Consider the following 19,386-nt stretch of genomic DNA (forward strand, 5'->3'; position numbering starts at 1 on the left):
GGGAGGGAAAATTATCGAAGTTACTTTCTTCGGGACTCCACCTCTACTAAATCAGTCTCCAGGGATGGGGCCCTGGCATGTGTACTTTTAACAAACCGCACAGGTGAATCTGGTGTCCAGCAAGTTTTGGAAGCCACTACTCTAGAGCTTCTTTCTGTCCAGAGTGAGCGCTGATCACCTCTTGCTTTCAGGAAGTTGGGGAAGAAGTAGGAGTGAAGGTTTGCACAGTGGTTATAAGTTGCTGGTGGCATGGCTATGAGCTCACAAGAAATGAAAAAAATCCAAAGACTGATTCCTTCTTCCTCTTCTGGGGCCAAGAAAGAAGGGAACAAGGGATTCATCAGAGCCTATATTTTATCCATCTTGGATTTTTAGCAATGACTGCTTCTTCAGATTAAAATCGAAGGGTATCCTCAGTGAGAATCAGAGTTAGTGAATAAACGATCTTAGGGGTAATCTCTAAGAATAATTACAAGAGAGGAAACTGAGGTCCAGAGAGGCTCTGTCTGGCTCCCCAGGTAGTTGTCAGTAGAGCTAGGATGAGACCTCAACTCTTCTGACATCCAAGCAATGCTGTGACTGTCACGGCATTGTGCTGTGGGCTGCTAAAATGCACAGCCCTACCCAGTCAACATAGGTGGATGAATGGTTGAACTGAGCGATTTACTGGGTATTCAAGAAATGCTTGCAATCCAGTTTTAGGGTTGCTACTTCCACTTCCATGCCCTCGCTTTGAAGCAGTGGCCATCTAGGCCTTCCTGCCAGTGTGATATTGGGGACATTGCTCACTTTCAGTGCCATGAGCCCATCGTTTGGGAGTCCCCGCTGACCAGTACCAGAGACCCAGCCAGTGGTGTCCACTTGGGGATCTTATATGGAGAGTCAGTGAAGACTCAACTCACTTGCCCCATTAGGCTGGTGAAGGGGTTCAGAACAGGCCTCCCCAAGATGTGCCACTTGGGCCTGTGAATTATTTTGATCTGAAGACAGTCAAGACCCTGTGGTCTCATGACAAACTTTTATCTCTCCCTTAAAGAATTTAAATTAGAGGCCTTGCCCATAATAAGAGTTATCACCAGAAATAACTTTTTATATCTATGTCTACTATGTCTATCTATAGGCCAGGGCAAACCTCTAATTACTGAACACCTGCTCTTCTTATTGTCCTGCAAATGACATTTGTTCCTTCTAAAGCCTCAATGTGCCTTACTTTATCCTTAGCTCAAAATGTCGCATGTACCTCATTTTCCCTCTTCATCTCTGAACTTCTCATGTAGGTAGGGGGTCTCTGACTTGCTCATGTATATGGGGTTCCCATACTTAATTACGTAATTAAATTTGGTTATTTTCTCTTGTTAATCTGTCTCATGTTGATTTGATTATTAGACCAGCTGAAAGAAGCTAGAAGAGTAGAGGAAAGCTTCTCCCTCCCCCACCCTGGGAATTTGCAGGCCATCTTACTCTACGGGCCTAGGAGAAAGGCTGGCACCAAGTAATATGTGCTGGAGAAAAATACTCCAATAATACCGTGTCAGAGAGGCATCTGGGTCTGCAGCTTAACACTCACATGATTTTCCTCAAGCCACCTCTTTTCATCTGTGTCCTCAGTTGTTGAATAGATATATTACTGCTGCTCATTTTATGGGGTTATTGGAGGAATGACTTGACTTTTGATAGTTATTACTACTCAGGTACTTCATGTGTTAGTTCAGCCTCTCTAAACGTTTTGAAGGCAGAGATTGTGTATATTGCATTTTCCGTTATAAACCATTTATTAACCCCTGACCCCCTGTAGCCTGTTTTCTCATCTGTCCAACGGAGATAGTACAACTTATCTTGCTTCCCACACAAGGTTGTTATGCCTTTCACATGAGCTAATAACTGTGAAGGTCCTCTGCGTTGCAAAGAGCTATACAAATGGGAGGGATCAGAATAATTGCTACTATTAGTAGTGGTGCTTTGCACTTAATAACTTACGTATTTTTAAAAGCACTAACAGTTTTTCACCGTCCCAGAGGAGCAGCCTTAGCGGATTTAATATCTGGAGGTTTCTTCCGGAAGTCAAGCAAGGCAGATTTAGGAAATATTTAAGTTGGAGGATGGCACACAGAATCCGGGCACAACGCGGCTAACTTTAAATACTGGGACGGAAGGGCGGAGCCGTGGTCAGGGACGCCACTAGGCTGCGGGGTTTCCAGGAAGTGACGTAGGCGGCCGCGGAGATGGAGGACTTGCTGCTGGACCTCGGCGAAGAGCGGCGCCGGGGCTCCGCCACCTACGTGAGGACCGATGCGGGGGTGTCGGGGCCAGGATCGGGCGGGTGGGGAGGAGCGTCCCCCCGGCCCCGGCTCCCGGAGGCGCCTCAGCGCGGCTTGGCCCGAGCGGCCGGAGCGGGCGGGCCCGGAGTCGCGCCGGGGAGAGGCCGCAGGGGAGGCGGCCTCGTCCGCCCCGCCCCCGGCGCCGCGGGGGGCTCCGCTGCAGCCGCCTGGGCTTTGCCTTCTGTAAATCCTCAACAAGTGAAAAACAGGTCCCAGCCCCGCCGGCCTCTGAGACTAGTGGGAAGTTTCCCGGCTTCTCTCCGCTTTCTGGAGCCCCAGGGGCGAGCTCCCCTAGAAAGCACAGTTCTGAGAGTGGCTGGACGGCCCCGGCCAGAGTCGCACTTGCAGCCATCCTAGAACTTTAACTTCGGACTCTTCATGCCAGCAGTTCACCTAAACACCGCACTGTTTATGCTTGGCAGGCAGGCAGGCAGGCAGACGGGGAGGGACCTTGTTGCCCTTGACCCCCACGGGGAGGTGGGCTTTATAGGTAAGGAAATCAAGATTCCTAACGTGGAGGTGCTGAGGCCCAGAGGTCAAATGGAATATAGAGTTGTCGCGTGGGTTTTAAAAAAGTTAACCTCTCAGGACCTGGGTTTCTTTATCTCCAGGATGGAGATGTTGATAGCTACTGCAAGGAGTTGCAGTGAAGATGAAATGATACAATGCACGGAAAACATGTGACACAGTGCCTGGTAGTTGCTAAGTTATTAGAAGAGGTTAGCAGCTGCCGTTCTGCAGCTGTGGTTTACCCACGCTTGTAGAGGCAGTAACTAACCTACCTGGATTCAATACCCAAGTTCAGTGATTTTTGTTTTAACTCCACCACTGCCCCGTCAAGCCTTTTTACCTTTAAAATTGTCAAGATTACATTTACTGAAAGATTGAGCCTCTTGGCAGATCTTTAGTTTCTGCTGTGGAATCTAGTGCTTTGAAGTCCCCTAGCACCAGCTGTCCTCCAAGGTACCAGAGAGGAGCATCTCTCTGAGGGAGATCTGAAGGACAGGATCCTGCAAATTGTTCTAGGATGAAGCAGGTTGTTTGACTGACCAAGGGGAGTATTAGGTCTCCAGGCTTTTCTGTTAGTACTTGAGGATGTACCTATTTAATACCTGCTTAGTTCTTCATTCTTTAACAAATATTTATGGAGCCCCACTGTGTATCAGGCATCGTCCTAGGTGCTGGAGATATAGCAGTGAATAAAACACAGCCCCTTCCCTCATGGGGCTTACGTTCCATTGGGGGAAGATGGACCATAAACAGACTATACATTTAAAATATATAAAATCAAGTAGTTTTTCTACTAGTCATACCTGTGGATTTATACAGGGTCTTCAAAAAGTTTAAAACCTTTAAATGCTTAATTATTAGAGAAACCATGTGTAAACAGCATGTAGAGATAAGATCATTGAATTTTTGTTTTAGCGCAACCATTGTGTGTAGTGTGCTGTATGTAGATACCCAATGCTATGATAAATGGAAAAGAGCAACCACGGATGAAGGAATAGAATTGTCTGCCTTGGGTAGAAAATGAGCCACTTATCAGAAAAATTGTTTCCATCCCTGAAACTTAAATGATGGATTAAAATTTGAAATGTAGACACTCCATAAAGGGTTTTTATGCAGCTCCCGTATAACCTCTCTCAATTTATTGGTTCAGTCAGTTCTTGGAACATTTTAAACTGAAATTCCATCATGGTATAGTGGCTAGAACTCAAGATTTGAAGACAAGAAGATTTTGCTCTTAGATTTATGTCTGCCACTTAATTACCTTCCTGGGCCCCAGTTTCCTCATTTGTAAAGTGATATCAGTCCCACTCTCTGTTATTGTGAGAATCAAATAAAGCTACATCTCAGAAGATCTAAAAGTGTTTATATTCTGCTACTTTTTTTTAAAGCCAACAAATGAAAATATAAGTATTTCACCTCCCACTAGTGTTCTTAAATAAAGTTTTGTTTATGTGCTGGGAAGAATTAGAGGCACAGAACCTCCACCCTAGGAGGACTTTGGGAATCTATAAATGGTTCATGTGATGACTCAGAATTTGACGTGTTCTGGTTTCCAAAGCTGATGTCTCAAAATTCTTGTAAGAGATTTTCTTTAATGTCTGTAAGTGGAAATCCAATTAGTGTATACGTCAAAGCAAATACTGTCTGTATTTCTCTGGTGGCAGTTGCCATGGAATTTAGGAATTCTTTCCCCAAAATGCCTTTTTGATAACTATTTTCACACCAACCTACAGCTTTGAAATTTGGCCTTCCTGAAATCCTGCATAAGAACATGGGGACCTTTACACACGCTTCCCTGAGCTGTGGCGTGAGTTCTCTGCCCATTTCTAGAGGAATAGCTAGCTGCGTTTTTCTGGGGTAGAAAAGATCTATGGCGGTTAAAAGAAGACCTTATGGTCATTAACCCATGAATTTCCTGTTCTTCTACCAGATAGAACTGACTTCAGTTGCTTTGTGTTAAAGGTTTGGGGCGTTTTCTAAGAATATATTCAGGTTATTCAAATCCCATCCTCCACAACGTCATTGTAAATCCAGTCCTTGCTTACAATCCCAGAATTCTCGTCCTCGTAGTTGCTTAAAGACATTTGGGTCAGCAGTGCCCCTCATTTCTCTTTACAGGGGGCCAAGATGGGTCGTCGAGCTCAACAGGAGTCAACTCAAGCTGAGAATTACCTCAGTGGCAAGAATTTTTCAACTCTGACTGGAGAGGTAGGTGTTAAAAATCTGAAGAAATGCTCTGTTAAGAGTTAGCGATTACTTAATGAGCACAGATTTATTATTCCACATTTCTTCTCTCTAATGCCAGCTCTTCCTTCTCTTTTGATTTGGGAATTCCCTTCCTTGGCAGTTGTCCTATTAGTTAGAAATGAAAAAGAAACGTTTTATCTTTGATGCCAGAGTAGTTTCTGTGCATTGCTTTATATTCTCAGTGAAGAACTTTCTTAAGTTAACCAAAGCAAGGGGTGAGGAAGTTTTGAAACCCAGTCGAAATCCAGGTTTTTATTTCTGCTGAAGAAGTGCCCGTGAGGCATGCTGGTGACGTCAAGTTAGATTACACAACTGGACATTGGCTTTCAGTGGCGACCTGCACTTTTTACAGTGTTCAGGCAGGAAGGGGATCAGGACTGGCCTTACTTTCCTGGAAACTTTTTTTCTGAGTGGCCTGGAATTATGGGAATTTATCCAGTTTATTTATGGAGGTCGTGTAATCCTGATGAGTGATGCGTTTAATGCTAGGGCACTATTTTTGGCAGTTTGGGCCAAGCCCCTTTTCACCTTCCTCTGTCCATTTGCAAAGACTTTGCCCTTTTCACGGGTCAGCTTCAGGGAGGTGACCCCCTCTATCAGCTCTTCCTAACTTCTCCAGGCTGACATGGGGCTCCTTCCTCTCAGTTCCCATAGTACCTATTATAGAACAAATTAATTTTTGTTTTATGTCTGTATGCCCTACTAGACAGTAAGTTTTCTAGACAGCAGGAAACCTGGTTTCCCAGTTGTCTAGGTCGTGGGCCCATAGTAGGTTTACAGCAGATGAGAGGTTCTCACTGAGAGGCCTAACGGGCCAGGACAGGTACATGAGCACAGCGTGCTGGGGACAAGACACAGACACACTTTACTTATATGTCACGTATATAGAAATAGTCTTCACTTTTATTGGAAATAACTTCTCCATCATTTCTTTAAGTGCTCCACTTGGCCCTTTCAATTGAACTTTCCTTTTACCACTGAATGTAGAACTGTGGGTACAGAGAATCATTCCTCTAAGGGAACAGCCATGCCAGCACAGAAAAGCTGGCAGCTGACCCTTGGCCTCGTTGCCTGAAGATTGTAAGGGGGTAGGGGGGATTGTGGGAACTGGAGGCCACATGTCCTTTCTAATGGGATAACCACTCCCTAGCCAGAGAGACTGATGCTGTGAGGAATGGCCCAGTCTTGCTAGAACTTGTGACTTTCCAAAAGACACTAGCAGTCTAAAATTTTATGTGAAAGCAACACATACTTAGAGGTTAACAACTAATTATACAATTAAATCACTGTATTGGCTAGATTAGGCCTGAGGGTTGTCAGGATGGGACTTTGGAGATAGCACCTCTGTTATAGTGCTTATTGCCTTGTATTCTAACAGTTTATATGTCTGGCGTCCTCATAAGACACAAACTTCTGGAAGGCAGGGGTTGTGTCTTAACCATTGTACCCCTTTGTTTATCATAGTGCCTCGCACAGAACGGGCATGCAGTTGGCACTGCAAAGGACGAGAGGGGTGATGTATGTAGTGTGTGATAGGGGTTCTTAGACGCTGAGTAAGACCCTTACAGGGTGAGGGGTGGGCAGATAGTGGAACATTGGAGGCACAGTTACGGGGGATGGGAGCATAATGTAGGAAGACAGTGAAAGAAGCTGGACCAGCCCCAACTCGGGATCTCAAGGAGCTTGACCTGCAGTGCTGTACATCTTTAAAGAGCAAATGGGCGAGCAGATGACTGGATTCATGGAAATGCATTCTTGGCCTTGGGCCACTTTAGACTGTGGGTCTAAGGGGATCCATCCCAACCCGAGATCATTTATTCATTTATTCAACAAATATGTATTGAAGCTTACTGTGTGCCAGGCACCATTTTAGGGGTGGGCATAGTTCAGTGAACAAGAGACAGGATCCCCTGCCATAATGGAACTTACCTTCTCATGATCATTGTCAATCGGGAAGACGAACTATAAGTCTACTTAATTGTGAAGGAAGTTACAGCCCCTTGTCCTGCTTAGGTCAGTGAGCCTGTGATGGGCCAGGATGTCCTGGCATGAGCTGATGGCCTTGACGCCCTCCTGTGTTCCCCCTGCCCAGTCCTAGGCTGGAGTCAGTAGGCACAGTTCACCCACCCATCCTCTTCCCGTTGGCTCCCAGGCAAGAGTCAGTTCTGTGAGCACATAACTCCACAGTTACAGACAAATGAACCTTTCGGGGTTTCAGCCTTTCTGGAATATCTACTTATTTCCTCAGAGACATTTACTTTTTTTTATTTTTTTTCAACTCTGAACATTAGCATTTTTCTGGGAGATCATGATGAGAAGTCATTGTGTTCTTCACCCAACTGGTCCATCTGGCAGCGAAATGCCTGTCAGAATTCCAGGATTCCTTCTCTCCCTGGGTTAATTGAGGTTTAAAGTGGGGTGGGCCACCTCCCCCGGGGCCAGATGCTCACTGCTGTGTGGCACTTTTTGGCCGTTTCTTTCTAAAATTAGATCCCAAGACTTGTGTGTGTGCCCATTTACATTCCGAGTGTATTACGGATATATTTATTTTTGTCCTCTCGCTGGCTATATTCTAGGATGAAGCTATTCATGAAAACGTAAATATGGTACCTGGGGGCTCGCTGTCAGACATACTGGAGTTACTGTAGAGTTAAGTAGGAATTAGTTCAAACAAATGATTATTTTAAAGCAAGTTGGTGGAGTGGGGAGCTCTGGTGAAGAAAACAGAGACATGGTCTACTGGAACAGAGAGAACACAGGACTTGGCATCAGAAGACCGGGCTTGTGATGGCTCTGCTAATTAATTGTCTGAATCCTGAACAAGTCCTCTAATAATCTCTCTAATCCTCCATTTCATTATCTGTCAAATGGCGGTAACAAAACTACCAGGTTGATGTGGGGATTAAGTGAAATACACATTTAAAAGCACTTTAATAAACTGAAAAGCATGGCAGAAACATTCATTCATTCAGTCATTTAATAAACTAGTGAATACATGAGTATTTAGACAGTGCTTTGATGCTTTTATTAAACGGCAGTAAAGAAGGAGGACAGAACCTTGGGTCTCTTTTAGAACTGATTTGCAGGGCTCTCCAAGGGCTGCTAGTAGGTTGACCAGTAGGGATCTGAGGTAGTTTTTGTGCTTTCTGAGTGCAGTGGGCATCCTTGTAAGAGTGGGTGAAAGCATAGGCCTTGGGCTGGTACAGGCCTAGGCTGAAATCCTGGCTCTGCCACCCATTAGTTCAGTGACTCTGAGCAAGTTACTTAAAAACTCTTTAAGCCTCTTTTCTCATTGATTAAACAGGGATAATAATATTACATACTCCAAAGGTGGCTAGCAAGAAAATATGAGATAATCGTTATGTAAAGCCCTAACATAGACTGACACAGAAGTGAACAAAACATTGCTAACCATTATTATTTCTCTAGAACTTGGGTGTTCTTTTTATTTTGTTTTAACCCTCTCTGTTGAGGTTGAAAAACTGGTGACCTTCAGGCTGAATTTAGCCTGCAGTTATGTCTTGTTTGATCTATACAGAGTTAAAGTTTTTTGTTTTTGTTTTTTTGACTTGGTGGTTGTCATGTATAAATTAGGAACCTTCATGTGAAAACCCAGATTTGGGGCTTCTCTTTACAATCAGAAGTTGTGGCACAGTGGCAATGCTGGCTGGCTGGCCTTCCCCTATGGCGGCAGTTGGCTGGAGCTGGCTGAGGCTGATAATAGCGCTTGCTTACACGAGGCCTGGCCTCTCCATTTCACCACTACTGCACTACACCTGCTCAGATTTACTCGCATTTGATCTGCCTGGCTCCTGTTTCCATTTGAGTTTCAAGCTCCTGCTCATTTAGGATGGATTGATTTTCAGATATCCTGTGTGTCAGTGTTGAATTTGGCTACATCCATCAGAAACTCAACCCTAGTACTTGAATGGAACAGGCATGATTTTTCTCACAGCAGGAAGTCCAGAGGAGGGCAAAGCAGGGCGGGTGTGGTCGCTGGAAAATGTCCTGCATCACCCTTGTCCCTTCTAGCTTCCTGCTCTGCCATCTGGAGCTTGTGACTTATTCTCATGGTTGCAAGATGGCTGGTTGTTCCCCGGGGATCAGAGCTGCATTCTAGGTAGGAAGAGAGGAGATAGTTGAAAAGTTCAAGGTGCGTTCCGGCTAAGTGTGTCCCTTCTTACTAGGAAAACAGTAGCCAGAGACCTCACCAAGCAGACTTCTAGTTACATTTCATTGGTGACAAGTGGGTCTTCCAACCACTTGAAGTTGCAGGGAGTTTTCAACTGGGCATGTGGCTACACCCACAGCATTGGGGTGTTTTGGTTAGGGATGAGAAGAGATTGGCTATTGAGTAGGCAGTTTGCACTCACGTGTCCATTTTTAAAAAAATAAAATGTATACAAAGTTTTTTTTTATATAGGATTGAGTATGAAAGGGAAGAATTATTTTTAGTAGCAAAATAAAAACCCAACAACAAGAAAAACACATTCCTTTCCAGCTTTCTAATTTAAAGTTGTGTAGCGTTCAGTGAAAAATTATATGCACGGAAGTTGCAGGATACCTGATGGAGTTGCCTGTGTCATTCTCTTCTTGATCTTTTCCTTCTTCCGGTTATCTCGCAGCACTTGGGGCTTTCTGCCTGTAGGAGACCTGTGGCTCAGTCTTCCCCTCCCTCAAAGAAGAGGAAAAGTCTCTTTACCTTCTTAGTCATTCTGTAAATTTCAAAGAACGTTTTCATTTTACTGATTAACCAGAACGATGAACTCTTCATGCAGGTTTCTTAACTCAGACTTGGTTAGAATTGTGCCTGCCTCTTTACAGTTGCTGTGAAGATGAAATGAGGTAATGCACAGAAAGTGGTCAGCATATAATATCCTGCGTAGAGGAATCTCTCAGGAAATGGTAAGCGTTAGGAGAGTTTAGGACTGCACTCTTCTGGTTTGGGGATGTTGTTTTTGTTTTGTTTGTTGCCACCTGTCAAACATCAAGCTTGGATCACTAGACTCGTAGTTCTGTGAGTCATTCGGGTTGGCATTATAATTATTGAGAAATTTACTAGAATATGCTTCCATGATGATTGTCTACTTGTCTGCAGCATATAACTTTTTCTGGGGAGACCAGCTCTGAGAATTGAACTGGATTTCTCTGCTTCAACTTCCACCGTCTGTCAATTCAAATGATGTTCCTCTTATACAATTACTTTAAGAAAAGACCCAGACACTTTCTACCATAAAGTTACACTGCCGTACACTGAGGTTGGGGAACGTAATCTTGGGTAAAACCTCTCGAGGATCGGCCCATCTCTTGGACGACCATTTCTCACTTGGGTCTAGGCTTCTTGGTGGCTTAGCTTGTTTTTTGCAGATTGTACTTTTACTACTAATAATTTTAGCTTATGTTGGAATAGTCGCTACCTTTCTCTTAATAACCTGCAATGTGCTGTTTAAGCTTCATGGTGGCTCATGAAGCAGGTACTACTGTTACCTCATTTTAGCTATGAGGACACTGAGATTCCAAGAGGTTAGGTGACGTGTCCAGAGTCATTCAGCTAATCTCTGACTAGTCTAGTTTCTCTGACTCTGGCCAGGTGCTTTACCACCACCTAACCCCTCCTACCCTCTAGCTAGGTAGATGCACAGCCCTCCTAGTAGAGAAAGGCTGTTGGAGAGAGTGGAGAGACTTTTGGATTATCCGTGCTCTTGGAATTCTTTTCAGTGGGAGTCCGTTCTCACTTGATCAGCCTTATTCATCCACTTGTCTAGAGAAGTTTTGGAGTCCCAACTGTTCTCTTTCTCTTCCCCCCATCCTTTTAGTGTTCCTCCTAGGATGCAGAACTGAAAGTTAGCCAGATTCTCTTTCAGGAATCTGAAAAATGCTGCTGGGCTCATGTTCCCAAATTAGGCCAATTTCCTCATCCCCCAGCAGCTTCGCTCAGCTGGAGCTCCCTTGGAGCTTGGCATTACGTCTCTCGCCCTCCGCCTGTTCCCTGACTGGTCTGCCAGCTGGGCAGTTATTTTCAGCCCAATAGGGTTATCTGCTGACCCTTTTTGGTGACATTTTTCTCCTTTCTCACAAAAATAACTTTCCTGATTGGTCACATTTTTCAGCCTTTTTCGTAGTCCCTCTCCAATGGGCTGGATTGAGTGATGCTTCTGATAACGTCGTCGAAGAGGGATGCAGGGAATTTGATGTGGAGCTGTTCACGAGGAATGTGTTTTCCACACTTCATATTTATTTCGTGCTTTGCATGTTTCAGTTTTGAGCTCTCCCTTGGGGTGGACAGATGTGCATCACTGACCCATCCCAGGGGCCGGCCACTGTGTGGGAGGGAATGTCATCTCAGGGTAGTGCCTGCAATTAGAAATAGCATCTCAGCACTCTCCCCCAGCGCTGGCTCCGGCTCTTTCCATGGCCCAGTACAACGCACTTTCATAGCTCAAGTCTCCTTTTACTATCTGTAAAACGGAGAATCGCTCTGGCTGGCTGCCTCCAAGTCCCGGGGTGAAAGGCGGTGCTGGAAGAGCACTGTAAGAGTCTCTTCCTCACCTTTGGAGAGGGTGAAATGAGAAAGACATGTAAAGAGTTTAGCCTAGTGCTCCATGAAGCTCTGGTTGTCATTATCGACACAACCTGAGAAGTAGGGTAGATGATCATTTTGTTGTGAATCCAGCTTTGCCAATTACTATGTATATATCCTGGGCAAGTCACTTAACCACTCTGAGCCCGTTTCCTCATCTGTTGAATGGAGGTGATAGTAGTAGCTCTCTCATAGGGGTGTTGGAGGATTAAATAAGAGAATGTATAAAGCTCTTAAGACAGTACCCACACATGCTAACTATTATTGTTATTATCTGTGTCATATGAGAATTAGAAAGTATTTTCAATTTATCTTCAAATACAGTTCTGTTCAAGATACAGAGATATTCTTATTTCATAAAACTAATTGGGCCTTTGGGCAAAGAAAGATTTGGATAAAGATTCCCTTTGGTGAGAATTCTTTGTGCCACTTGAGACCCATTTTATTTGTCTCCTCTAGTGACATCTCTGCCTAAGCCATTGACCAGTTATTTGCCAATACCTTTCCATCTTCTTTTCAAAACCCAATCCTCTGTCTAGAGATTGGTAGTCTTTCTGAAGACTAATCTTAATTGCTGACTTATATCATTTTGTCATTCTGGGGCATATGGGTAGAAAATGAGAAGGGCAGGAGGGACCTTGGTGACCTCTGTGACCTTGGAGTAGAAGGTAACTTCCATTCACTTATCTTTTTTTTTTTTTTTTAAAGATTTTATTTTATTGGGGAAGGGGAACAGGACTTTTTTTTTTTTTATTGGGGGACAGTGTGTACTTCCAGGCCTTTTTTCCAAGTCAAGTTGTTGTCCTTTCGATCTTAGTTGTGGAGGGTGCTGTTCAGCTTCAAGTTGTCCTTTCAGTCTTAGTTGTGGAGGGCACAGCTCAGCTCCAGGTCCAGTTGCCGTTACTAGTTGCAGGGGGTGCAGCCCACCATCCCTTGCGGGAGTCAAACCTGCAACCTTTTGGTTGAGAGCCCACGCTCCAACCAACTGAGCCATCTGGGAGCTCAGTGGCAGCTCAGCTCAAGGTGCCATGTTCAATCTTAATTGCAGGGGGCGCTGCCACCATCCCTTGCGGGACTCGGGGAATCGAACTGGCAACCTTGTGGTTGAGAGCCTGCGGTCCAACCAACTGAGCCATCTGGGAGGCAGCTCAGCTCAAGGTGCCATGTTCAATCTTAGTTGCAAGGGGCCGAGCCCACCATCCCTTGCGGGATTCGAGGAGTTGAACCGGCAACCTTGTGGTTGAGAGCCCACTGGCCCATGTGGGAATCGAACTGGCAGCCTTCGGAGTTAGGAGCATGACGCTCCAACCGTCTGGGCCACAGGGCCGGCCCCTCTCTATGCATTTGTGTTTACTGGTCAAGAAAACCTCTGAGATGTGCTCAACTACAATATTGATGGCTTGGAACTCTTCTGGCTCAACTTTTATAAGAGGTGCTTAGTAGACCAGTAGCTTGTAGTGTTCATACATAATTTATGTCCTAAAAATTCTTAGCTTCCTCTGAGGATAGAATATATACACACACACACACACACACACATATATATATATATATACACGCACACACACACACACACATATATATATGTGTTTTTATATTTTTATAAGTATATATGATCCTAGTAACTCTAGGAGAGAAATCTGCCTATTATGGAAGTCACATTGAATTAGTCATAGTCTGATAGGATTTAGAGAATGTCTTTTGCTTTCACAAAATAAGAGACTAAGTCACCTAGATTCTACTCATTACAAGTAAATGCTAGATGCTTAATAAAAATATGTGTAAAGCGAATCAATGATACCAGCCCAGTTAGTGCCGGACCTATTACTGTTGCATCGCCTCAGGAAAGAGGAGAACCCCCACCTAAGACTTCTCTGCGTCCCTCATTTGCATTAAAAGAACACACATGTGATTAACAACCATAGGTCATATCTGCTTACGACTCATTCCAAATGGAATGGGTCAGATTCCATTTTAATACTGGAATTTGGCTTGACTCCTGTTTGGAGTAAGTAGACTACTGGCTTATGTTCAGAAATCTTACTTTTTGGTATGTGAACATTTTCATGTTAATGATGCTTTTGTTGTGGTGAGAATTGACTTATATTCAGGCAAGGTTCCCAGAGCAAAGACTTCGCAGAATCTATGGTTGTAAATATCATTCTGTTAGGAAAAAAAAAAAAAAGTTGGAAATGAGAGAATGATTTAAGGCACTGTTAACTCACCTGGGCTGCAACAGTTGCCTCATAACTGGTCTCTCCTTCTGTATTCCCACCCTCCTGCAATTCAACTAGAGTGATCTGACAAAAATGTGCATCATTCATCTCACACTCAAAACCCTTTAACAGATACCCATGGCCCTTAAGGATAAAAACATCGCAAATTCTTACTTTGACCCTGTGTGATCTGAGCCTTGCCTACATCTCCAGCCTCAGTTCACACCTGCTACCTCGGTTACAGTCACAGGGAGTCTTTACTTTGCTTATGCAGTTCCCTGTTTTTTCTAGTTCCCTAAAATACTGTAATTCCATAGAGGAGGGTAGAGTAAAATAGAATAGTTCCCTAGAATAGTCACCCCTACTCTTTGCTGGGCTGACTCTTACTTCTCCTTTGGATTCAGCTGGAATATCATTCCTTCTATTAAATATGACATTCCAATTTAAATTAGCTCCCTTTATTATACTCTCTTGTAGTCTTTTTGTTCGTTTTTACTTTTTCTCTGTCACCCTCACCACAGTTTGTATAACTATGTTTGTATAGATCCGTCTCCCTCACTAATTGTAAGCTGCAGAAGTACCTGTTCTGCTCCCCTGGCACTTTGTAGGGCCGCAGAAAGTAGTCATCCAATGAATGAGGAACAGGTGTGGGAGGGTGACGTGTTCAGTTTAGGAGCAGATCAGTTTGAGGTGTCTGTGTGACTGCTACCTGGAGAGGTCCAGGAGGCTTGGCATTTGGGACTCGTGCTCTGGACTGGGCTCTGAGCTGGAGCTAGATGTTTGGGAGCCATTAGTACTGAGCTGGTAAGTAGAAGCCCAGCTCCAAAGGGGAGAGTTTGTAGAGTGAAGAGGCCTTGGACAGAACCTGAGGAACACCCACATTTAAGGAACACACAGCCAAAGAAGAGCTCACAAAAGGAGATTGAGGAGGAGTGGCCAGAGGAGAGAGGGAGAAAACAGGCACCTGTGGTGTCCAGAGTCAAGACAGTAAGAGAACATGTTAAGGACTCAGTCAAGAGTGTTTGATGTTGCCAAGAGGGTCCAAGAAAGTAAGATCCTTTCTCTGGAGCAGGGTCTATTGGATTTAGCAGTAGGGGTCCCTGTACTTTCAGGGGAGCATTCGGAGAAGGGACTATGTGCGCCTGGCACAGTACCACATACCAGGCAGCTTCTCTGTAAATATTTTGAAAGAATTGAGTGAATATGTTTTGACGTGCATGCTTGTAGTGTAGTTTGATGTCAGGTATTGTGATACCTCCAACTTTGTTCTTCTTTCTCAAGATTGCTGTGGCTGTTCAGGGTCTTTATGGTTCCATACAAATTTTTGGATTATTCTAGTTCTGTGAAAAATGCCATTGGTATTTTGATAGGGATTGCAATGAATCTATAGATTGCTTGGGATAGTGTGGACATTTTAACTACATTATTTCTTCCTATCCATGAGCATGGTATATACGAGGGTGGACAATTAAGTTCACGAACTCATCCTAGAAAAAGTGCTCCATCCCTCATTACTGAATAGCACTACGGTCACCTTCAAAGTATTCCTCTTGAGAAGCTATGCACCAATGCCAGTGCCTAGTTCACCCTTGAAAGCAACTTTGGAACTCTTTTTATGGAATGGCCATCATCGCTGTCATCATATTACCCTTGATGTCCTGAATGTCATCAAAATGTCTTCCTTTCAATATTTCCTTCGGGTAAAGAAAGAAGTCATTGAGGGTCAGATCAGGTGAGTAGGGAGGGTGTTCCAACACAGTTATTTGTTTACTGGCTAAAAACTCCCTCACACATGGTGCTGTGTGAGCTGGTGCATTGTCGTGATGCAAGAGCCATAAATTGTTGGTGAAAAGTTCAGGTCGTCTAACTTTTTCATGCAGCCTTTTCAGCACTTCCAAATACTAAACTTGGTTAACTATTCGTCCAGTTGTTACAAATTTATAATAAATAATCCCTCTGGTATCAAAAAAAGCAACATCATTACAACAAGTTCATGAATTTAATTGTCCAGACCTGGTATGTTTCCATTTATTTGTATCTTCTTCAATTTCTCTCATAATTTTTTTATTACAGGTGTTTTACTTCCTTGGTTATATTTATTCCTAGGCTTTATTTTTTATTATTATTATTTTTTAGATGCAGGTGTAAATGGGATCGTTTTGGTGGAGATGAGAGAAGGCAGAGCATGAGCTTGATGAGCCTTAATTTGCATGGCTGTGCATTTTCTCCAACACCCCTTAGCAGGCTGGGTTTTGACACAGCGGAGGCAGTGGTTGACTTGATCCAGGTTTTGGGGATTTCTAGGGGAAATGTGGGAAAAGGACAAGGAAGTTAAGTATGATGCGATGGACCTTGGAAGGGAGCTGGGTTGATAGGAAAGGCAGTGAGACCCAGAAGGACATTCATAGATAAGGAGGGAAGGAGGGGATCAGATATTTCAGAGATGGAGCAGTTTCAGGTTATAATGAGTTTGAAAAAGTAACAAGGTCATTGGCGTCTAAAGGGCTGGGGCTGTGAGGCTAAGCATTAGATGAATTGTTCATGTGAACGTTGACTTAGAATGATGGGACTAGTTATGGAGCAAAAATGCCCAAATTTTTGATCAGTCTGTGCTCAGGCAATTGTTAGTGACAAGGCGAAGGAAAGAGGTGACGCAGCTGAACGGTATGAGTTTCAAAAGAAGTGTTCTGTATAAATTGGAAGAGTGATGGCCTAAAAGAACTTTGGGGGGGTGGTGGTGAGGCAGGAGTGTTATCTTGGAACCCTGGTTTGTGGGGTTTTAAAGAATGAGCAAACTCTATCTGAGAGAACTGCAAGAGAAATGAAGTCCACAGCGGGAAGCCAGGTTTTAGGAGAGGAAAAAAGTGTTGTGAATACAGAACATCTAATCTGTTTAGGAACCATAAGATTGTGATCAGAAAGCCTCATTGAAATCGTTTGCTAGGCTAGATTTCTTTGATCATGTAATGTGTCAATAATTACTGAGAAGGAGCAGAATGACAGTAAAATATTCTTTTAATAATGGTACTTTGCAGGAAAAGTGTGCTGACTAATGTTGAATGTCATTGGTGATAGACTGAAACATTTATGGTCACATGCCTTTACCCAGCATAATAGAGAATTATGTCACCGTGTTTAGCTGATTGCTTTCATAGTCCATTTTAATCCCCCCATTGGCTTTTGAGGTATAGCTTTTTATACTCTTTTTTTCCAGTGGTTGCTCTAGGGATTGGCATATGCATGCTTGTTATTGGTTATGTACTGTTAATAGTATACCCTTCACAGGAAATGTGAGGTCCTTGCAGCAGTATAAATCCCATTGGTCCCCTCATCCTTTCTGCTAGTGATGGCATGTACTTTAAAACTACGTATGTTATAAATGCCTCAGTACCACTTGTCATTTCCCTTTAAACAGTTTGTCATTTAGAGAAGTTAAGAGAAAAAAAGATCGTCTTTTATATTCACCCACATGTCTACCATTTCTCTATCATTTTGTAGATCCAAGTTTCCATCTGGTGTCATTTCTCTGTAGCCTTAAGAACTTTCCTTAGCATTTCTTGTAGTGCAGATTTGCCAAAACAACTTCTCTGTTTTGTTGATAGGAAACTATTTTTATTTCACCCTCTTTTTTTGAAGAATATTTTCTATTGGTAAAGAATTCTGGATTAATATATATATATATATATATATTTAATTTCAGCACTATAAAGATTGCAATTCCTTTGTCCTCTGGCCTTCATTGTTTCTAATGATTGTTTTCCTGTATATAAGTCTTTTCTTGCTGCTTTAAAGATTTCCTATTTGTCTTTTTTGATTTGTAGCAGTTTGACTATGATGTACCTGCCTGTGATTTTCTTTGTATTGATTCTGCTTGGGATTTGCTGAGGAGGTTCTTAGATCAGTAAGTCAATATTTTTCACCAAATTTGGGAAATCTTAGGCATTATTTCTTCAAATATCTTTTCTGCCCAATTTTCTCTCTCGTTGTTTCTGGGCCTTCAATTACATATGTATTAAACTGCTTGATATTGTCGCATAGGCTTGTCCTGTGTTTTTTGTCCATGAAGCATTATTACTTTTTTCCTATTTATTATCTTTTTGTTCTTCAAATTGAATATTTTCTGTTGATCTGTCTTCAGATTTACTGATGATTTTTTCTTCTATTTTCAAACTGAACTTTTTGTTTCAGATATTGAACTTTTAAATTCTAAATTTCCGGGGTTTTTTTTGTCTTTTACATAGCTACTTTTTCTGTTTGATTCCCCATTTGTTCATTCATTATGACCATATTTTCTTTTAAGTCCTCGAAGACACTTATAAAGTTGCTTTAAAAACCTTGCCTGTTAATTCCAATATGTGGGTCACGTTGGAGTCGGTCAGTTTTTATTGTTTTTTTTTCTTTTGACTGTGGGTCACATTTTCATGTTTCTTCACATGTCTAGTAATTTTAGTTTGTACAAAGGACATTGTGGATAATACATTGTAGAAACTCTGGATTATATTGCCTCCTCTGAAAAGTGTTGATTTTTGTTTTAGCAGGCAGTTTAATTATTTGCAGATCACCTTTAACTTATGGAGACTTAGTTTTAGGCTTTATTAGGTCAGCTCTATTTTGGTTTTGCCTTTAGTCCCAGAACAAATCCCATAGTCCTAGAACATGGTCTTTACTCCCAGGATGTGGTTCTTCTGGGATTTCAGTGGAATATCCATGGTGTGTGCCAAGTGCCTCTAACTTGGTGGAACTCAAACTCCAATCTCTCTCCCTTGCCGTGAGCAACAACTGAAATCTCATCTCATTTAGCTTTTTTTTTCCCCCAACTCTTCAGTAGTTGCTTTTCACTGGGTTTCTTGGAGTCTCCTCCATGCATGTGTAGTTCAGGTATTAACTAAAGGATTTTAGGGGAGTTTATATGCAGATTTGGGGCTACCTCCTTCCCAAGATTTCTCCTCTATTTTTAGTGACTCTGGCAGCCCCCAAATTTGTCCCCATGCCAATAAAACTGCAGCTTTCTGCTTGAATCCTAGCTGCTCAGCTGCTGCCCAGACTGGGGATTGCACTCAAGAGGAAAATCCATTTAAACATGGATTTTTATCCAGTGCAGTTCTTTTCTTGCAAGGGTAAAATCCCTTCTAGTTTCTACCTGCTTTTGTTTGCCCTCCAGTGCCTTCAAATAGTTGTTTTGCATATTTTGTCCAGAGTTTATAATTGTTATCCATGTGAAGGTTATTTGAATACAAGGTGCTTCCCTATTATTGGACCCAGAACCTACCAATTGCTATTTTGGATTGTTTCAGAACACACTGTGGTTTTTTTTTCAAGTGGCACTGTTGGTGAGAAAACAATGAGGGTGATTGTTGTAGAAACAGATTATGCTGATTTTTCTCTTGGGATAAGTGACAGAGGCCTTCAGGTACATTAGCTATTGAGACAGAAAGTATTCTGCCATCAGTAGTTCACTCGCAAGTAACAGTGAGAAGCATGGGTATGAAAGGCCCAGAGAGCTGGGATACTGTCG

The 19,386-nt window shown here is 42.9% G+C and overlaps 1 protein-coding gene across 1 annotated transcript in view; it reads left to right on the forward strand.

Annotated features, from left to right (window-relative positions):
• Positions 1-2,162: 2,162 nt before the first annotated feature.
• Positions 2,163-19,386, forward strand: part of IFT43 (intraflagellar transport 43) — a 73,392-nt gene continuing 56,168 nt past the window's right edge. Inside the window, exons 1-2 of the mRNA XM_019733705.3 lie at positions 2,163-2,279; positions 4,947-5,036. Coding sequence (XP_019589264.1) covers positions 2,223-2,279; positions 4,947-5,036 — 147 coding nt within the window. The 5' untranslated portion in view covers positions 2,163-2,222. The remainder of the gene's footprint in view (positions 2,280-4,946; positions 5,037-19,386) is intronic.

The sequence above is a fragment of the Rhinolophus sinicus genome, chromosome 3 (assembly GCF_057876585.1).
Source record: "Rhinolophus sinicus isolate RSI-liver-muscle chromosome 3, RSI-T2T, whole genome shotgun sequence".
Lineage (NCBI taxonomy): Eukaryota > Metazoa > Chordata > Mammalia > Chiroptera > Rhinolophidae > Rhinolophus > Rhinolophus sinicus.